This window comes from Urtica dioica, chromosome 2 (assembly GCF_054948205.1).
Source record: "Urtica dioica subsp. dioica isolate 48M chromosome 2, U.dioica_male_clone48M_v1_H2, whole genome shotgun sequence".
Classification (NCBI taxonomy): Eukaryota; Viridiplantae; Streptophyta; class Magnoliopsida; order Rosales; family Urticaceae; genus Urtica; species Urtica dioica.
Window position 1 is genome coordinate 32,631,462 of NC_142757.1, and position 22,244 is coordinate 32,653,705.

Genomic DNA, 22,244 nt, shown 5'->3' on the forward strand with positions numbered 1-22,244 from the left:
TTTTGACAATTTTCGTTGTTGTTTTGACTTAGCTTCCAGTTTAACTATTCCTACTCGATGTGATTCGTGACAGTGACCTCATGGATCCAAATGAACAAAGCTTGAGCTAAATACTTGGACTCAAAAGTTCACAAACATTTTCCAAGTTTAGCTTAATGTCAACTGACTCCACTAAAGAGTTGACACTGAAAATCTCTCGGTTCAAATGAATTTATTTTATACTCAAGAATTCAACCTAATTGTAATGAGTGGATCCACAGAATATTATCAGTTTTTACCCTTCATGAATATCATCAGCTAGTCGGGATTTACAAAATTACCATTTTACCATTCTAGCTGTTATTTCCTCAACTCCTTTGTCGCTTGTGAATAAGTTAGAAACAATGTATTGACGAGGCGCTAACAGGTCACATTGTTTCATCCAAAAGAGTCAATGGCTGTATTCTTCATCTTGAATCTGGGACATAGAGCCCTTAGAGTTTTTCTGACTAGTTCATCATCATTCATCGATTTTACAAGGGAATAAGATTCATTAGCCAGATCTTGAATGCGCACGTTGAACTTAGCTATAGACTCATCTTCAAACATGGTAAGGACTTCAAAGTTGGTAGTGATATATTGAAGCTTTTGCTCGCGCACTATGGTAGTCCCTACATAAGCAACAGCAAGAATCTCTCATGCTTCTTTTGCACCCGTGCAGGTATTTATGAGCCTAAAAACATTCTTGTCATCCCCATTAAAAATAGCATTAAGAGCATGACAGTTGCCCAAGGCAACTTCATCCTCTGCATGATCCCAATCCTTCCCAAGTTTGAGGCCGGTTTCAATCCCTTTATCAACTCTAGTGACATGAGCAGTCCACCTGTGAATAACAGCCTTCCACGTCTTGCTGTCAAGAGACTTCATGAAGACACCCATGCGAGCCTTCTAATAACCATAGTTTGTTCCATCAAAAACATGGGGACGATTATCTAATCCTCCTTCCCTGGAACTATCCATTATAAAGTGAATAGATTATACGCGAAACCACCCTAAGATCTACGTACCTGCTCTGATACCAATTGGAATTCTGTTTAGGGGACGACGCAAGATGTTGCACACAATGTAGAGTCAATGTACCCGACAACTTGCTCTACCACAGATAATGGATAATGAAATAAGCAGTGCGTAAAAGTAAAGACACACAATATGGTAATCCAGTCGGTGCAACGTCACCTACGTCTAGGGGCTCTCAGCCAGTGGAAAGGAATTCACTATCAAGTAGTCAATAGTACGAACAAGGACTTATATGAACAACAAAAACATCAATGCCCTAGAAACTATTACTATAAGTGATTACTAAAACATGGACTCCCCCTGAATTTGAGACCCCTCTCAATTTAACTCTTCAAGCACGCTCCAATGCTTGGTCAGCTTCAAAATCAACACAAGTGAAGACCTCAATCATGTAGATACTAAACTCTAGATTAGTGTTTGTAGAATTACACCGCTTATAAAAATAAATAGTCTCCCAGTCCGCCAATCGTGTACGTCTAGGAACCCTAAGTATTTTGATAAAGCGTCAACAACTGCTAAGTAGAAGCACTCTACTTCTATAGCAGTCATACAAGTCTAGAAGTCAATGTAGGGTTTGTTGTCAATGGTGCCCATAAGAAGAGTTGTAGTCTCTATTTATGTACATTTGATGTAATATAGTCTTACGAAGACTCTTGCTTGTAACTGCTTATTTATTAATGAAAGTTGAAACATTCATTCATTCTTCCTTGTCTGAAGCTTTATGATAAAACCTTGATCTTAGTACGATTGTTAGGAGAATCTATGATGTCTGGTTATGGGACATTGAGAGTTGGAGACTCTATAGTTCTTCTAGGTATCTTCTATCGGTACTGAATTGACCAGTGCACTTCTAGAGACAAGATAAGAACAAACCATTTAACCTCTTATGTCTCGAAGTCACTACGTATGAATTGCATCATGCTTACCTCAATCCTGAAATGAGACATGTCATTCCGTAGCTTACGTATTCTCATTTGAGAAAGTCAGAGTTCAGATTCACTATGTGATTCTTAACATGACCTATTGGTGAAGTACTAAGTTATGAAGATATCATGAGCAACTTTGTGAAGATCTCATAGAAATAGAATTCATGTACAAGATTGCTGAAATGCAATGTATATCACCTCATGCTTTGTTCCTTGGAATATGAATAAATGAACTGGCATTGTCCAAATTGAGTCATGACTCATTTGGATTAATCAATGTGACTTGTTAGCTCCTCGTCAATACATTGTTTCTAACTTATTCACAAACGACAAATGAGTTGAGGAAATAACAGCTAGAAGGGTAAAATGGTAATTTTGTAAATTCCGAGTAGCTGATGATATTCAGTGGATCCACTCATCACAATTTAGTTGATTTCTTGAATAGAAAATAAATTCATTTGAACCGAGAGATTCTCAGTGTCAACTCTTTAGTGGAGTCAGTTGACATTGATAAGCTAAACTTGAAAAAGGTTTGTGAAGTTTTGAGTCCAAGTATTTTAGCTCAAGTTGTGTTCATTTGGATCGATGAGGTCACTATCACAAATCATATCGAGTAGGATTAGTTAAACTAGAAGTTAAGTCAAAACAAGAACGAGACAAGTTTTACAAAAAATGTCTAAAGGGTATTTTTATCTTTTTGGACAAAGGATGAAATGAATGTCAATAAATTTTTTGACATTGTCATACAATGACAAATAAATCACTCGGCCATAACAAGTTAATTGGGCCTTGAGGATTAATTTCATTTCATAGAATTCACTACTACAAATATGGGCATCAGGTGCGACGAAAGTCGCACCTGATGCCCACAAAGTCGCACCCGATAGTATTATCAGGTGCGACTTTAGGTGCGACTAAGTCGCACCTAAAAGTCCGCAGCTAATACTATTGGGTGCGACATGTCGCACCCAATAGTATATACTATTAGGTGCGACACTATTGGGTGCGACTTATCGCACCTGAAGTCGGACCTATTTTTCCGTGGGAACTTAAGAATAAGGCGGGAATTTGACTTTTGGGTGCGACATGTCGCACCCAAAGGTCTTCCCGCCAACGTATTGGGTGCGACTAGTCGCACCTGATGCCCAATTTATTTTGAAAAAAAAAATTACAAATAAATAGAATTATAATTAGAATAAGAAATTAATATTTCATATTCAAATATTTTTAATATACAAACTATAATATTTCATATTCAAATATTTTTAATATAATTAGAATTAGAAATTATAATACGAGTTCGCTAATATAAAAATATACAAGTCCAACTAGTTTCGTTGTTGCCTATAAAACTTATCGATAGAGGAATTTCCTCTTCCAAATACATTGCCGCCGCAGCCACTGCTGCTTCATCCTCGGCCACTGCCGCTATCGCTAGGACGATCTCGATGAAACTCCGCAGAACCTGGCGTCACATTATCAGCCATTGCCGCTGATGTCGGCATAGGCTGAGGATGTGGGCTTGTGGGGGAAGCCTGAGTATGCATCTGTGTAAACGAGAGCAACTGTCGTTGCATCTCTTCCATCTGGATTTGTTGTGCCGCCATTTGAGCTTGTTGTGCTGCCAGCTGAGCTTGCAACTCGGTATACAGTACTGGATCGGCACGTGACTGAGATGACGAACCAGACGAGCTTCCGTCTTGAGCTCGAGCCACACTCAAAGCCCCAACTGGGGTCGTGGGTCCTATCCCGACATCCCAATCACGGCGTGGCCCGAGAACGTCATGCATCGCATACTCCTCTGCGCGTTCGAGGCTCACCTCTTCGCCTTGCTCCTCCGCTTGTCGCAAAATATCTGCCACTTGGGCGTTGATTCGCGCCTTTACAAATAAACAAAATAAAATTATTATATAATTATTATTAAGTAATTAAATAAAGTAACTTACAAATTGTTGATTCGCGAAGGGCGTTGTCCAGTTGCCGTTAGTATCTTGATGGTTTTTCTCCCACGTCGCTAATGCGGAGGGCAATGTCTCATCCTCCTTCCTTTGCAAGTTTAATTTAATCATCAAAATAAGACTAATGCGTATAGCCCTTCTGTCGATGAGCGAAAAAAGGTATCAACCCTTGTCTGGCCTTTGTCTACTTCTTCTTCGCATTTTGTCTGTTGCGGTTAGCCTTTGCCTGCGAGACATAAATTCATTTAATTCGATTCGATGAGAAAAAAAATCATGTTCAACTCATACCTTATGGGCCGGTGTGTTGAACACCTCTATTGCCTTCAACCAAGCCTCGTGTGTATAACCCTTTGGTGTTTCTTCTCTGGTGAGCTCTATTTTCTCGCAAAACTTGTTGAAGAATCTAGATGATAACTTTGACTTTTGGTTTCGTCACAACCGCTTCATTTCACGAATGATAGTAGACTCTATCTCATTGCGAATGCAATCAGCTGGCATTCTCTCGCCAGTTGCAGGATCCTCGTACAAAAAACGGTACTCGTTATGGATTGCGGTCAAAACGGCCGTCACATGCTGAGGCTCAACTTCATTCCAGTCGTTTGCGTGTGCTTGAAACGTCGCCTTGATCAAGTTTCGAAGATGGTTGGAGAAGGTGCTGATCATGGGATTTAGCTCCCTGATGTCCTGGTAGAACAACATGTGTCGCCGATCGTAGCGAACTACATTCGCACCAGGAGTCCCTACCCCTGCTCTCGCGGACACGAGACCCTTCGTTGGTCCACGTGTGTTCTTCGATCCGGAGGATCCCAGCGTCTGTGGTGGATCCTCGCCTCCACCTGCTCCAGTCGACATTCTAGTGGATTTCGATTCTAATTGGTTCAAAACTCTACCGAAATTTTGGCAGAGTTTACCCTATAATATTGTTAAACCAAAAACCTGCAAAGTACTTTAAAAACATTTAAAATGCATCCAGAAACTATCATATTAATTAACTAAGTCCTAAACCGAGCCTCCGTGGCTCAGTCACAACATTTTATCAATGAAACCTATAAAACAATCACTCAGTAATTAATTAATTACAATATCATAAACAACTAATCTAATAAAATAGTTTAAACAATTAACCAATTTCAATCTTAATTAAACTATTTCTTCAAAAAAAAAATCTTAATTAAACTAACACTTAAAATTTAAAATTAGTTACATAACCAATTTCATTATTAAGTACAAAGTGTTAACAATTAAACTATAAATTAATTAGTTAACTAAACTAACAACTTATTAACCAATTTGATTTTCATTACAATTTCAATTTCAAATAATATTTAATCTAAACTTTTACAATTACAATTAATTTCAACTAAACATTAACCTAAGCATATTACTAAACTAATTATAAACACTATATTTGATACATGTTAACAATCAAAATCAAACTAAACATACTAACAATTTATTTGATTTGAAACGTAAATACTAAACTACTAAACATACTAAACACATATATAGAATTTGAAGCTAAACATACTAAATTACTAATTAAAACTAATTAATAATTATCAACACTAATTATATATGCTAATTAAAACATACTAATTACTAATTAAAACATACTAAACCATTTAAAAAAAAAATTCTTCATATATATATATATATATATATATATATATATATATATATATATATATCTATATATAATACTAATTATTAATATATATATATACACAAAAAAATATTATACCTTAGGCGGAGGAGATTGGACCGGCGCGGAGGAGCAACGGCGGAGGAGAGGACCGGCGCGGAGGAGCGGCTGTGGAGGATCGGCGCGGAGGAGAGGACCGGCGCGGAGGAGCGGCTGCGGAGGAAAGGACCAACGGAGGAGAAGACCGGTCTGAGAAGAGCGGCGCGCGGACTTGGACGTCAGAGAAGGCGCGCGGACTTGGACGTCGGAGAAGGCTCGGAGAAGAGAGGGGAGAGTCGCAGAGGGAGGGAGAGAAGGAGGGAGAGTCACTGAGGGAGGGAGAGAGGGAGGGAGAGTCGCAGAGGGAGGGAGAGAGGCTGTGAAGTGAATGAAGAAGATGAAGCTGAGATTATAAACTAACCCTAGTAATCAGGTGCGACTTGTCGCACCTGATACTCCAATACGTGCGACTAGTCGCCCCTAAAAAAGTTAATAGGTGCGACTAGTCGCACCTGAAAGTAAAAAAAAAAAACTAAACATTAATTCCACGTCAGACAAATGGAAAAAATGAGGGGGAGAAGTTGAGCGCCGAATTTTTTTTAGATTATCAGGTGCGACTAGTCGCACCTGAAAGTTTTCAAAACTATTAGGTGCGACTAATCGCACCCAATACCACTTAAAATCAGCGAAACTTTTTTCATTTTTGGAACCCTTTGGGTGCGATAAGTCGCACCTGATGCCCAATTAGGTGCGACTTTTAGGTGCGACTAGTCACACCTAATGCCCTTCCGCACCAGAAAGGCTTATTTGTAGTAGTGATTTTACTTGAAAATTCTTAATGGGCCTTTCTTATGTTGTCATGAACAAATGAAGAAACGTCTAGAAGCTCCTTCTAGATGCATTTGGCCGTCCAACCCAAAGGAGAAAAAGAGAGATTATTTTGTGCATTAATGTATGAAGATACTTGCCAAAAGAAAAAGAGGAAACAAATTTCCTCTACAAGGCAAGAGGGAATTCGGCCAAGGCAAGGCAAGGGAGCAAAAGAGGAAACAAATCAGACGCTTCTAGAAGCTCCTCTTGGCCGTGTGAAATAAAGGGAAGGAAGGCAATTTTGCTCATGAATATGTGATATTCTATAGAAGATGAAACTACCTTGTTGAAGGTAATTCCTCTCCTCTAAATAGAGGCATCATTCCTCTTATTTCATTCATTCCAAAGTTTAAGAGATTGAGAGCCTCTCTCTCTCTCTCTCTAGAACTTGGCCGCCCCTCTCCCTTTCTCTCTCTAAGTTCTTTTCGTTTTTGTTTTGGCACCTAGGTTCACATTTGACTTAGTGTTTTAGCTCTTCGACTCTTAAACTTGTTCTTGAGTCATCGTTTTTTAAAAGTGCCCACACACTAATTCTTTTCTTTCTCGAGTGATTCTTGTGATAGAAACTTGCATGGTTACTCGAGTTTCCCGAAGAACGAAGAAAGACGAGATGTGTGGGGAGATGAACGTTTCAACCTTCCGAAGCCTCTCAACGTTCAAGCTTCACAAAGGTTAGTAAATGAGTAATGCTCTTTAATAGTTTTAATTTAAATATAAACATGTGCTTGCTCTTTGTCTAGGTTAGTAAAATCGTTTTACTTGTTTAAAAGAAAATTTTTAAATTCCGTCGCTTGCTCGAAGCGTTAAATCTTTTCTTAACCCTAGATCAATTCCAACAGGGTTTTCTTACCCATAAACGCAAGATCATCAAGGAAAGTCTTCAGTGATACGATCTAGCCAAATATGAAACTTGCCAGAATTACAATCTACGCACAAGGAGAAAGATGTCTCTACTAATCATGAAACATGTTGTCCGACATCTGTCCTTAACAACTTGCAGTAAAAAATAAGCCAACACATAACGTAGCAACACCTTCCTATTTGGTTGGTGCATAATTTTTTTGCATGAATTTGTTGTTTCCTTTTTCTTTGGACAGCTAAATTTGGTTGTTTCCTTTTCCGACTAGTTAACACTAGACATTATACAAGTTCAATATGAACACAGCTATGGTGGATTCATTCTTGTATGTTTTTATATTGGTTTGGTATATGCGTGTAATACATGGCAGTAATAAACTATAATAAATTGAGTTTATATAATTGAAGCTTATGCTGCTACTAATTATTCGTGTGAAAGCGACCAACCTAACACTGCATATATTCACGCCTTTGCATTTGTTTAACGCAATTGCAAGGAAATGATATGGCCTTTGCGTTGTGCTGTTGTTAGTGCTATTTTACTTCAATAAATAAATAAACAATTTTTTATTGTTGCCATTAAGGGGTATTTATTTTTGTTATACTTTTGCTGGCGGTAGGTGAAAGTTGTTACACAAGAAAAGCTACAGCAACGTAGAGTGAGCTGTTTGTGAATGCCAAAATATTTGGCAAAAAGTGCCATTTCAGTGCCATAAATTTGAGTGTGATGCCACGTTTTTTTAAGGAGTTATATTGAGTGGACTCATTTATTTTAATTTTTTAATGTATAGGGTTTAAAGGGTAAGTCGTCTATCATTAACCTTATCATGTCAATTCAATTATAGTACTCGTCCATTGATTGTATTAAATAACTTTAAAACATCTTGAATATTAGACGGCAATCACGGGCCCATAAAAGAACAAAACTATTAACTTAACAACAAAAATTAGATATTGATATCTGTCCACATCACACTATTACAAATCTCTCATTCAAAAATAATTATTACCAAATTTTGTAGGAAATTTAGAACCCTTCTTTTACACTGGAAAAAAGACATATATATATTTTGTGTTTTAGATAAATATCGAATTTAATTTTTTGTTTAAAAAAACTATAAAATTTGTACTTTTAACTTAATTAGAATGACAAAACGAATATTTCTTTTATTGGCTTTTTATTAATGTTGAGTGTTGATGTTGGACTTCGTCCTAGAAATAACAAGATAGGGACTCGACCCAATATAAAGAAGTTAGACCCAAGCCCACGAATTTATAATAACAGGTCCAGGAAAAGCGCCAGTCCGAAGGAAGATTTAAATATCAGCTCGAGATAATAGCTCCCTGATAGGTGCGTGTCGTACGTAGAAAACTCTTATTATCACAACTAAATCCGAGCTTGTTCTTGAGTAGTTTTGAGGTTTTTCGTGTGTTTTGAAGGTTTTCAGGTCAAAAATGGGATTTCTATGATACTCTGGGCAAATCTGTACAAATCGAGGCATTCGGGATAAAAAACGAGTCAAGAACGAAGAAGGAGTCAAGAAGACATCCAGACCTCGCGCCGCGACCCTCCTAGCGCGCGCCGCGAGGTATGGAAATCATCCCGAGCCATCTCCGAGCAGTTTGCGCGTTCCGCGAGGTTTACAATCTCCGAGCGCATTTCGCGTTCCGAAGATTCGCAGGTGTCAGGCCAGTCAACCCAGAAAATCTGTGACCGTCCCCCAACGAATGAGTCTTTGAACGACAGATGTCTAAGAACGCAGTAGTGAACTTCAACTGACACACGACATGTCACCAGTCAGACCCAGAGCTCGCGACCTCATTTTTAGTACTATAAATATAAGATAATTAAGCGTATGAGGGACACGTTATGTAACTTCTGTTTTCTCCCCTCTCATTTCTCTCATCTCTTAATTCGAACAATTGTATTACTCTCAACGATATAATAAACAGCCCCGAGCTCGCCTTTGCATTCAATTCCTTTTCAATAGTTATTTTGCAACATACGAAATTCTTTATGTTTTCTATTTGGTCTTATAACGGAGATTTGAGGCCCAATTATAAATCCAAATTGACCCATTTATTTGGTCAAATTGTTGTGACTTCTTTGGTGTGATTTCTCGCATCAACAATTTGACGCCGTCAGTGGGAACTATCATCTCTCATTACGCTTCAAGCCCAAATTCTTACAACACCTCCTTTGTCACCCTTTCCAACCCCATGGCACCATCGTCTCCAACAACTCCCGCGCTCGGCTTGGAAATGATCCCGAAATTGAAGACAATGCTGCAGGCTCTAATCGAGAAGGCCGCGGCCCAGATTCAGTCGTATCAGACCGTGATGCGAGAGGCTTCCTCGTTGTCTTCCAGGCATCACGCGTTGGAGTCCCGCTGCGACACGGTAGGCCTCCTGTCGACAGAATCTAACCCGAATGATGTGGGATCTAGTAAGCCGGGAAGGAATCTCCCACCTGGAATTCAGTTGGATTTCTCGGGAATCGAAATGACTCCTAACCCTGACCAGGGAAGGACTCCAACTGAACTTCCGCCACCGCCTTGCGAAGTCCCGTCGTACATAAGGATCCCAGGGAACGAGTCTGTCCGGGTTTAATCCCCGGTGTTCCGACCCCGTCGAGAGCGTGCAAGCTCAGCCGAGCCAGCGGCTCGCAGGATGGACCGCTCTATGAGTCGACCCATCTCACCCATGAATACGGGATGCCCAGTCTCGTACAATTGAGTCGAGGCAATTCGAAATCCGTATTGGCTTGACCAGCCAGACGTTGAGCCTGTCAGAGCTCGTGAACTAACCCTGCTCAAGGCCCGGTACGATCGCAACGATATTGCTATGTTGCGCCGAACTGTGGCCGAAACTAATGAATAGTTGCGGGCTGTGAGAACGCGAGTTCACAACGCCACAAGCGCAGCCCCCTATATTGATCGCTTGATTGAAGAAACTCGCGGATCGGGGATGCATGAAAGCTTAGGCTCCCTTTTTACGAGGGAAAGACCGACCCAGAGGTACATATGACTGCTTCTGAATCACCATCGTACGGGCTTACCTTAACGACGATGAAAGAGATGCTGGTCAGTGCCACCTCTTTGCAGAAAATCTTACTGGGTCTGCCGTGGAATGGTTCTCGAAATTAGAAGAAGGATCCATCGATAATTTTGACCAATTATCGATGGTCATCTTGAAGCACTATTCCATGTACGTGGAAGCAGGCATTTCAGATCATGACTTGTGGTCGCTTCAACAAGGGGCCCAAGAGTCATTGAGGACTTTCATGACAAGATTCAAAGATGTCATGTCGAAAATCAGTGGTGTTAGTGGCGTATTAGCAATTTGCGACCCTAAAGAACGCCCTTTGGCACAAGTCACGATTCCGCGATGAGCTAATCGTGAACCAGCCTGCTACGATAGAGGATGCTATGCATCGGGCAACAAAATGGGCCGTCGCCGAGGATGACAGGGCGGCCATGGCAAAGAAGTTCGCGGTCATGAAACCGACCCCGAGTACATCCAATCCTATAAACCAGAACCCCTACCCATTAGTGCCTAAAAAGCATCACGATGGCCCGGGACAACCACAAGGAAACCACCCCCACAGCCAAGGGGGAAGGCCAAGGTTCCCTCAGCAGTTCGCGTATGTTGTTGCAGGGGGAAACAAAGGACCAGGATTTACCCCGATGACCAACACATGGACACGTGTCCGCCTACTGTAAGCACTAAAATAATTGGGAGCACAAGACAGAAGATTACAGAGTTGTACGAGACTACCTCTCGCCGCTAAATTTGCGCACGGCGAGTTAGAAGACGTAAGCCTAAATGAGCTTCCCCCTCCTCGAGGTGGGCCATCACCTAGAAAGCGTGAACGTCCAGAGGAAGGAGCATCTCCCCCGGCAGAAGCCACAAAGAAGATAGTCGATTGCATAATAGGAGGATCCCGACTTTGCAAAGGGTCAGTGAACTCCATAAAGGCTTACCAACGTCGAGCCATCACAGGGAGTACCACTAAGTGTTCTGTGAACAGTCCCAATGACCTGATCGAGTTCAGGGAAAATGAGTCATGGTCGTTGGACGGTCCTCATGACGACGCGTTTGTCCTGACCTTGGATGTAGCAAATTGCGTAGTCTCTCAGATTCTCGTCGATAACGGAAGCTCCGTCGACGTCGTCTATCTAAGCACTCTCCGAAAGATGGACATAAGTAAATCCAAGGTCGAGAAGGGTTTGGTAGAACTTACCGGATTCGATGGGAAGTCAATTTCCCCGATTGGATCCATAAAATTGGCTGTCTACATGGGCGACAAGAATAAACTCGTAGAATTTGTTGTGTTGGACTGCACTTCAGCATTCAACACGGGAAGGCTGTGGATTCCCTCCATGAGAGTCGTCTCGTCAACGTACCACCAGTGCATTCGTTTTCCGACTTCGAAATGGGTTACGGAAATCAAGGGAAATGCAATCCGCAGCTCGATCGTGCTATCTAAGCGGGTACAATCTAGGATATCAGCCCGATCAATAGCAATTAATGGTTGTCGCTTAACCCATCACAGCGATGGAACAAGACGAAGGGGATGATGAGCCTGAAACTCAAGATAACCCGCGTCTCGAGCTTATTACACCTATTCAAATAGACGGGTCCGACCCAAAACGAGTACTAGGTATAGGCTCGGAACTGAAAGGTGAAATAAGGCGTCAACTCATTCGTTTTCTGAAAGTGAATAAGTCGACCTTCGCCTGGACCACCGAAGACATGCCAGGGATAGATGTAAACATCACATCCCACTAGTTGAATGTCGATCCGAGTTTTAAACTGCTTAAGCAGAAGAGATGCAAGATGGGTCCAAATAGGGCCAAAGCAGTCAAAGACGAGGTAGAATGACTGATGAAGGCAAGATCAATCCGAGAAATCAAATACCCGAATTGGTTAGCGAACAAAGTCGTTTTAAAGAAAAAGAACGGGAAGTTGAGGGTATGCGTACATTTCACATATCTCAACAAAGCATGCCCAAAAGATAGCTTTCTCCTTCTAAACATTGATCGGTTGGTCGAAGTAACCATCGGACACAAGATGTTATCCTTTATGGGTACAACCAAATATGGATGCATCCCGATGATCAAGATAAAACTGCATTCATCACTGATAGAGGAATCTATTACTACAAAGTGAGGCTTTTTATCGACACCATGCTGCCCCACCTGGGAAAAACAACACGATGTACCGCCGCCAACGATTTAGTTCGAAAATCAGAAATATTGAAGCAAGAAAAACTCGAAAACCACACTGGCCCACTCGGGCAAAATAGTGTGCCAAAATTTTCTAGAAGGAGAGAAAATTTTACTGAATATTATATATATATATATATATATATATATATATATATAAATGATAACATATATGAGGTTGATCACTGATTATCGGCTTGATCGGCTTGGCACGAGGTCCCAGCTGGTTCTTCCAGAGTGACAGCAGCTCCGGTCCCTACCACAGAAGTCCCCGCTACGAGGCAAGCATTGGAACCATACTCATTGACGCCTTCGGGAACCGCCTGCACGGAGTCCGATGCACCAACCTCCAACTACGGAGTGAAGGTAACATCAGACAAGTTGAGAGGAGGAATGGCATCTAAGCCCTCGGTAAAGGTCGTCACAAGACCCTTCATGTCTGCCTCCGCATCCCTCAGCTCGTCCTCGACGGTTGAAGCCCTTTCAGCAAGCGACTTGAGAAGGGAGACATTGGCGCAACATTCAGTCATGTTCAGCTCGGTCGCCTTCGCCTCCTTCTTTGCCGCACAATGGGCCTTCATGGCATTGATCAGGCACTGATACTTCACCGAAGTCGACCTCTTGCCCTAGCGGACCCACTTCTCGACCTCATCACCAAAAGACGTCTTGAGCTGGTCATGGAGAGATTTCAGCCACTCGAATTCGCTTTTGAGCTCATTGAATTCCTCGGTTTGGTCGTTCAGCTGATTGCGAGCTCAGAAGTAGTCGACCTTAACCCTCTCTTTTTTTACCGCAAGCTAAGCTTGAGCTCTCTCTCCCTCTCGGTACGGGCGCCAACCTCTATCGTAAGCTCGTCGATCTTTGTCTGCATCTTGGGCAGTTGTGTGGTAGGGACCTTAGCCTCCCAATCATTTTCTGGACGAAACCGTCAGTCTCCATGTGCTACACCTCGTGCTTGTGCTGAAGGGAGTTCAGTTCGGCCACCACCTGGTGAAAAAAAAAGGTATTACTTAAAACTCATTCGAATAGCATCAGAAAACTAATCTTACTTACCTTAGCGATCGCGGCTTGGGCCCGACAGTACTGCTCGAATTTGACCAGTTCTTTGATCGGGGCTAGCTTGACCTCGGGCCTATTGACTTGTCAAAGAAGAGTGGCCGTGCTCATCGAGTCCTCGTTCGAAGGCCTGGAGGGGACCCAGGCTTGGTCGGCGGGACCACGTCCTTTCCGGAGCGCTGCTTTTTCTGCGAGCTCCCACCTTGAGGGTCTTTTGAGGACATCTTCTTCCCATCACCGCTATGAGCATCGAAACCAGGGGACCGAGCATCGTTCTTCGATAATCCATTTCATTTCCCTTCCTTCGGCGTCATAATCGTGACCTTCTTAGGGATGGGCTGAGAAGCCCTCTTGATAGGGACCCCCCTCTTCTTCCTCAACCTCGTCATCCTCCCCAATCTTCTTCTTCTTGCGAGCCAGCTCGGGCAGCGAAGGCTCAGCCGATTCAGACTCGGGATGGGAAACCACGTGTGTGATTACTACATCCGAGTCATCAGAGTAGCCACAATCTCCTTCCCAGTAGCCGTCGCTTGGGCAACCTCCTGATCGGCAGCCGGCATTATCACAACCTCCTTCTTCGCCGCCTCATTCCTAGCTCTCCAGCCGTCGGCTCACATCTTCATCTTTTCTTCTCCAAGGTCTCCTTGCCCTGGATCTTGGTTTTCCCTCGCTTCTCTGGAACCTCCTTGTCCTGGATCTTTGTCTTGATGTTCGGACCTCGGGCCTCCTTGTCTTAGATCTTGGTCTTGACCCTCAGCCCAGGACGACAGGCCGTCAACACTTGCATCCGACATCACAAAAAAGTTATAACAGTAAACCTCTCAATTCGGTACGGTGAAGAACAAATAATCAATCAAACGACACCTACCAAGATTCTATATGCCTAAGAAGACACGGTCGAACTGCCCTTGCGTGAGATCCTCCCACTCCACAGACCATTTCCTCAGCGTCTCGACGAGCTCCTCGAACCGGATATCGGAAGCGATGGTCTTCAGAGAAACTGCACAACAAGCAATGGAACTCTTTTAGAAACGATCTTTTGGCACAAGACAAATATATATACATACATACATATATATATATATATATATATATATACACACACACATAAAATACACAAACGTAATCTAACCTGATTCCTTAGACCAGGTGTAACGAATGTAAGGAGCATAGCCACCCACGGTAAGTATGGAGACCCGGACAAAGAAGTATCTCTCCGCCCACCTATCATCCCAAGTAGGAATCCCATTGATGATGGTCATCGCAAACTTTCATGAAAAATAGAAAGTCCCGGGGTGACGGGCATTCCTTTTCGTCGCGACCAGGCAAATCAGGTCCTTCAGAACGATCATAACTCCTAGTTCCTCGGCCAAGTAGAGCAGCCCACACACAATCCTCAGAGAGGACGGAGTGAGCTGAGGTAGAGTAAACTCCACCTGACCCATATACGCCAACAGGAGCCTAAGAATAGGAAACCTAAGCCCGCACTTCTCTAGGAAAATCTCAAGGACCCATAGAAAACCCTCTTTTATTGTCTCGGCCGTTTCACCGGGACCAGGAAACAAAAGCTCTACATCGGCGGGGATATGGAATTTTTGCCTAATGTGATCTAGGTCAGCCCTACCGAGAAGAGAAGGAGGACATTTGCTAAGAAAGTCGCCGCGAGGATACTTAGGCCGCCTGGGTTTAGATCTTTTCGCCGGACTAAAAGTGGAGGCCATCAGGAAAACAATAAAACTAAGGCTGCTTCTCAAGAAAGTTTTTTTCTTTATCGACTATAGAATGTAGAAACTTTAAACCCTAACAGAGAGAAAGCAAGAAAGCGAAAGAAGAAAAGATGAAAACTTTGGAACGTACCTCTTCAAATGCGAGACGAGATAAATAACTAGGAAATATTGATGCAAACGTCCCCTCAATATATAGCCATGGAAGTTCAACAAACCTGCACTTAATGTGCCTTCAAATCACCTCAAATATCTTACCAAACAAACATTTTTACGCAGATCAGCAGAAGAGGCCCCTTCTCGAAATCAAATCATTATGGTTTTTAAAGAATATATGTGTCATATATTCGTTCGTTTATTGCAGAAATAACGAAACACGTGGAAAACTAGATAGTTTGATACTAACTAGAAACACGATTAGCCCGGTTGGGCAAACTGACCCATGTGTTGTTTATTTAAAGTTTATCCATTATTATATACTGAATAGACTGGGAGACTGACTGTTGATGTTGGACTTTGTCCTATAAATAACAAGATAGAGACTCGGCCCAATGTAAAGAAGTAAGGCCCAAGCCCACGAATTAATAATAACAGGTCCAGGAAAAGCGCCAGCTCGAAGGAAGATTTAAATATCAGTTCGAGATAACTGTTCCCCGAGGACTCGCAGGTGCCAGGCGAGTCAGCCCAGACAATCTGTGACCGGCCCCCAACGAATGAGTCTTTAAACGACATATGTCAAGGAAAGCAGTAGTGAACTTCAACTGATACACGATGTGTCACCAGTCAGTCCGGAGCTCGCGACCTCATTTTTAGTACTATAAATATAAGATAATTAAGCCTACGAGGGACACGGTATGTAACCTCTGTTTTCTCCCCTCTGTTTTCTCTCATCTCTTAATTCGAACAATTGTATTACTCTCAACGATATAATAAACAGCCCCGAGCTCGCCTTTGCATTTAGTTCCTTTTCAATAGTTATTTTGCAACATATGACATTCTTTGTGTTTTCCCTTTGGTCTTGTAACAGAGATTTGAGGCCCAGTTATAAATCCAAATCGACCTATTTATTTGCTCAAATTGTCGTGACTTCTTTGTTGTGATTTCTCACATCAACATTGACTATAATATAAGAATCCGAACCAAACTTAAAACCAGTACCCCAACCCCCAAATTTCCAATTTTGAAATAAAATATAGTCCTCAATCTAAATAGACTAATAAAACTCATACCTCTCAAGAGATGGTTTCCTTCCTGTTCGAATTGCAACTCTGAATCATGGATTTGATGCTCAAATAGTGATTTTGATGACTATCGACTTTTGATTTTTACCCATATCCTCTGTTTGTATTCTCCATGATTAGTTATTGTTGTTTATTTTTCATTTGTAAATAAATTATATATAAGGTGCAAATGAATAAAGGTAAATGAGATTTACATATAATTATTAGAGTCAACATCAATGAAGAGTCAATAAAAAGAAAATTCGTGACACTGTTATTTGTTTTAAGCTATAATTTTTTTATTTTAATTAAACAGATGGTACAAACTCGACATTTTTTAAATCAAAGGTTTCACTCGACATTTCATTAAAATACAAAGTATATATGTGTTATTTTCCTTTATATATATATATATATTGCATTTGAAAGGTCAATGAGATAGGGTATAATAATAAAATCAGTGGAAATTACTAGTAAAAAAACACAAGTAATTAGGTTTTGACTAGGCTTTTATAATGACCTCATGTAACTCGTAATAATTTACCTCCAACAACATAATTGTAAAATTTGATTTGATTACATCTAATTTTAGTACGAAAATAGATAGAAAGTTCAATGACAACCTTCATATTTGTGTAAGGTGACACCGTCTCGTGAACGCAATCAATTCGCTAAAAAGAAGAAAAAAAGAGTCTACTATGTACAAGGATATCTATTCGTCTCACGTTTTCCCTCTAAATGGAAGACATTTTGAGGGTTATATGACAACTTGAAAGAGAAAATAGCAAACACGTATAAATGAAAAAAGTATTGAAAATACATGTGATTTGTCATTAATAATTAACGAATATATCCAAGTGCAGCTGGTATATAAACGTGTGTTAGGTTATGATTGGCCTGTGAAAGTTGTGCGTGACGGCAATATTATTTCTTTACCTTAACTAAACACTAAGTACTTCACGTTTATAACTCTGGGAAACTTGTAGTCTTTTGATAGTTGGCTTTTTAGTAGTGGGATCAATTTTTTTTTAGGAAAGTAGTGGGGATCATTTTAAAACGAGATATTTCATATTTTAGTCCTAATTACTAATTAAATATTTAGATTAAATTCGTTTTTTTTAATATATCAAATTAGACTATTGTATCATTTTTAATAAAAATATTCTTCCATATAATTACAACACAATATTTTTAGAGATTTGTAAACAAGTAACCACTTAATGAGGGGTCTTTTAAAATATTAGCCAAAGTTTGTGTTTTATTAAGAAATTAGCAAAAAAAAAATGTTAGTACCTAAAATGCCCTTGCCCATTAACCAGATCTGCGCAGAGTAAATCTGGTATATCTCCTTCAACGCTCCTCACATCTCTCTCTTCCAAACATGAATCCGGCGAGAGAATCTCTCCTTCAACGCTCCTCACATCTCTCTTTTCCAAACATGATTCCGGCGAGAGAATCTCTCCTTCAACGCTCCTCTCATCTCTGATATCTCTCTCCGAAGAAATCCGGCGATTCCGATCACATTCCTTTCCGACGCAGCGACAAAACGCCGGAGAAGTAATAAGAACGGCGAGTCTCCTCCGGATTTTCTTCGAGGAGGCCATCGGAGTCGGATTGTCCGACACGGCGGAGCTCGTCGAACTCGTCGGCAAACAATCGTGGAGAGCGAAATTCAAGCACGATCGCGAAGACGGAAGTGGTGGAGCTCGTTGAACTCCTCGAAGTTCTCCGTCAAGCGCTGCTTCTATGTCGGCCACTCCGTCTCCGGCATCTTCGAAATCCTCGCCGCGATCCGCCGCCCTTACCTCTGCACCAAGCTTGTCCTCGTCGGAGCCACGTCAAGATCTGAAATCAATTAGCATTTTTGTTTTGTGTGTTGTGCTTGTGTTTGGATTGTGAATCTGGAATTGCAAAATTAGGTTTTAGAACGACAAGGAGTAGCACGGGGGATTCGAATTAGCGGAGATGGAGAAGGTGTTCTCGGTGATGGAGGCGAACTATGAGGCGTGGGTGAACGGATTCGCGCCGCTGGCAGTGGGAGCGGACGTTCCGGCGGCGGTGAGGGAGTTCAGCCGGACTCTGTTCAACATGAGGCCGGACATAACTCTGTTCGTACGACGGTGGCGGTGCTGAAGAACCCGAGTTCGAAGATCGTGTACGACGACTACAACCAAAATTTACTACTAGAGTAAATATTATTTTCTACCAAAATTTCATTTATTTACTATCATTGTTGTATAAATTTATTGGTAAATATAAAGCCTGTAATAGTGAATGTTGATTTGGCTTTGGCTGTGTCATTAGCGAGTCTTGTCTATTCTCTTCTCAGACAACAAGATCTTCATGTCTTTTTCAATCTCTTACTTTCTAATTTCTCGTTTTTTTCCCTCTATTTATTCGTTCGATTATGACTTATAATGTAGTAAATTTTAGATAGTGGAAATGGAAGTGATTTACTCAATAGTTATTATGATTTACAGTCCTCGATTGTTCACGGAAATAATTAGTAAATCGTATTTACTGTTAGATTAACTAGTCATCATCTCTGATACTTTTTCTGTTAGATTAACTAGAAAATATTATGTAGTAAATCGGATTTACTGGTATATTTACCATATAAACGAATGATTTACTCAATGAGTAATATGATTTACTATCGGATTTTAGATTAACTAGAACATGTGCTAGGAATTCTGTTGAAAGTGTTTGTCTTTGAATTTTCTAACAAATCAGTAGTAAATCGGATTTACTGTTATATTTACCATAGAAACGAATGATTTACTCAATGGTAAATAACATTTACTTTTGTTCTTGTTACGGTAAATAAGATTTATTGTTGTTCTTGTTACGGTAAATAAGATTTTCTGTTGTTCTTGTTACGGTAAATAAGATTTGTTGTTGTTCGTGTTACGGTAAATAAGATTTACTAATTTTTTTGTTATGGATAATATTATTTACTATAATAGTTAATAATATTAACCTAAGGGTATTATTGGAATATTGGAATGTTGACATGATAAATTGGCTATTTTCCTAAATATGTTAATAGTTGGGCTATAATTTTAAAGTAGGGGTGTTGTTTTGGCTAGTTGTTTAACCGGCCCATTTTTTTATTATTAAACAAAGACACGAGTAACGGAAATGTATGATTGATAGTAAGTTTTTAGTAATGGGAATCATTTAAAAAAAAACAAATTTCATATATTAATCATTATCACCGGTTAATATCTATATTAGATTAGTTATTTTATAAATATATGAAATTGGACTTTTGTCTTATCTTTTGACAACTATTTATGAACTTAAATAGTTTGATCCAAGATCGTATTAAGTGATCACACGTGTTGAACACAAAGTATCGAGTTCGCTCTCTTCATCCCAAGGACGTTCATCATTTGTTGGGATTATATGAGAATAAGAAATCTTAGAAGGGCGCAGAGGCAATGCCTCTGCCGCGCTCTCTGACGCTCAATATTAGTTTGTTTAGTTTGGCTGAGGTGGAGGCACCGAGATTTTGTGAGATTGCTTGTAGCAGAAAGAGAATGAAACGGGGTACGGAGAGTCCTCAGCTTTATAGAGTTTTCAGTTCAAACTACTTGTTTCGTCATCCATGGGGGTATTTATAGGTATTTGGAGGCTCAGGGAGCCCGAAATGAGGAAGTTAGGCGTGTGTGATGTGGAACAAGGTGCCGCGCAGACACGGAAAATGGCGTGCCGAGCCCAGACACTGTGTGATGGCAAGCGCATGTATAGTCTTAGTCCTTCAAAATTACAAGCAATCATCCTCGACACTGCTGGAACGACCATCATGGTCTTTCCCGGGGAAATCACTGCCGAAACTTTGTCGCAAAGAGACGTTTTCGAGCCCTCACCATGACTTTTGGTTCCCAGTGTGAAAATATCATTGATAGATACTTCTTCGAGGAAGGACTCGAAAAAAGTGCTGACGCGTCACCCAAACCGTGTCGACACGCAACCTCATCAATCTTTTGCATTACGCGCAACACGCCTTCCTCTTGCGCACTGCTCGCATTGATCTTTAGCGTGACGTGCAACGCGCCTGCCTATTGTGTGCACCGTTTTTTGCAGCTTCCTTTGCATTAATCAATGCGGCGTTTGGGGTGCCGCGTGAACCAGTCACGATTTCCTAAACCGTTGTCATGCTATCTTTAAGCCAGAGTGAACATCAGGTGAATCATTCTCCACCTAGAAAGGAATCTAGTCCATATATAATAATTGTTGCTTTGTGCTAGGATTCTCATCCATTAGAGGACATGACGTCAAATTTAAATAAGAAAAATCCACAACGGGATCAGTGGAAGAGAGAGAAAATTGGTCGTCCATTGGACCTTGTCTTCCTTGCGCATGAGCACGTACGATGCACACAGCCCGTTTAGAAATCATGAGATACATCTAAAGCGTATCGCTCTCTTTTGGCTTGGAGAGAAAGGAAGATGACCCAAAGTAGGCCTTCGGCTCTTGGAAGGACTTTTCGCATTCTTTTATATGCTTAAAGCCGTATGTCTTCTTCAAGGATTTGCATATCGACTGACAAATGTCAATCGCCTTTTCCACGGTTCTAGTTGACGCAGCAATCTGATCAGCTAGGCTTTGTACCTCCTTCAACCGTCTCGCCGATCTCACTTCAAGGAGTGCCTTGATTTTCTTGGGATTTGCTTCAATTTCGCGCCGACTCGTGATGTAGCCCAAAACGGTTTCCTGGATCGACCTGAAATTCGCTCTTGTTGGGGTTCCGTATTAGATTATATTGATGCAATAGGGCAAACATCTATCTTAGATGTTGCATGTGGTCAGTTGCCTCTAGGCTATTGATGAGCATGTCGTCCACATTCACTTCCATCATTTTCATGATCTGTTGGACAAACATCTTGTCGACTAGTCGTTGGTATGTCACTCCCACATTCTTGAGGCTAAAAGGAATGACTTTGTATCAATGCATGCCCCTATGAAAAATGTCATCTTGATCTGGTGTGGCTCATGCATTCAAATTTGGTTGTAGCTGGAATAGGTGTCCACGAAGCTTATTATTTCATGGCCAGCCATGGCGTCAACCAGTTGTTTGATTATGGAGAGAAAGAATGAGACCTTATGGAAAGCTTTGGTATGATCTTTGTAATATATGCATATGTGCAAATTCTCACTAGGCTTCTTAACCGTTACGACGATGGCCACCCACTTAGGTATTTCGCCTCTATGATCAAGTCAGTGGTCGACAATGTCTCAACCTCTTCATTTATGGCTAGGTATCATCTTGGGTTGAACATTCTTCTAGGTTATACCCTCTCAGTGATGTTCTAGTCGCCGTTGAAGCGGTGCACTATGACCTTAGGGTATATCCCAGGCATGTCTACATGAGTCCATGTGAAGACATCCTTGAATTTCCGAAGGAATGTAGCAAGCTGATGTTGGATAGCGAGGGGAAGTTGGGCACCTATCTTTACAACATGTTCAGGTTTAGAATTGTCGAGGATGGCATGAATAAAGTTGTAGAGACTACATTTGATCTCTCTATTTCATCGCGGGGTTCTAGTTCCGTGAACATCCTTCAATCTTTGATCTCTCTATGCCTGTGGAATTCTCCGCCACGGCCTCTCCACATGCTCTGCCCGAAAATCTTTGTCATCAACACGTCGGAGTGTCCTCGCC

At 41.1% G+C, this 22,244-nt stretch overlaps 1 protein-coding gene across 1 annotated transcript; it reads left to right on the forward strand.

Annotated features, from left to right (window-relative positions):
- Positions 1 to 10,372: 10,372 nt before the first annotated feature.
- On the forward strand, positions 10,373 to 11,985 carry LOC149404421 (uncharacterized). The gene is made up of 4 exons (XM_089607521.1): positions 10,373 to 10,432; positions 10,688 to 11,067; positions 11,380 to 11,842; positions 11,905 to 11,985. Exons 1-4 carry the CDS (start codon positions 10,373 to 10,375, stop codon positions 11,983 to 11,985), a joined length of 984 nt encoding a protein of 327 aa, XP_089463647.1.
- The last annotated feature ends 10,259 nt before the right edge of the window (positions 11,986 to 22,244 follow it).

Excerpts from the sequence above, each read along its gene's own strand:
- LOC149404421 (XM_089607521.1), top strand. The coding sequence starts at position 10,373 with ATGACTGCTTCTGAATCACCATCGTACGGGCTTACCTTAACGACGATG. Across the intron at positions 10,433-10,687 it reads CGACGATGAAAGAGATGCTG|CAATTTGCGACCCTAAAGAA; the intron begins GTCAGTGCCACC and ends GTGGCGTATTAG. Across the intron at positions 11,068-11,379 it reads TGGACACGTGTCCGCCTACT|TCCCAATGACCTGATCGAGT; the intron begins GTAAGCACTAAA and ends TTCTGTGAACAG.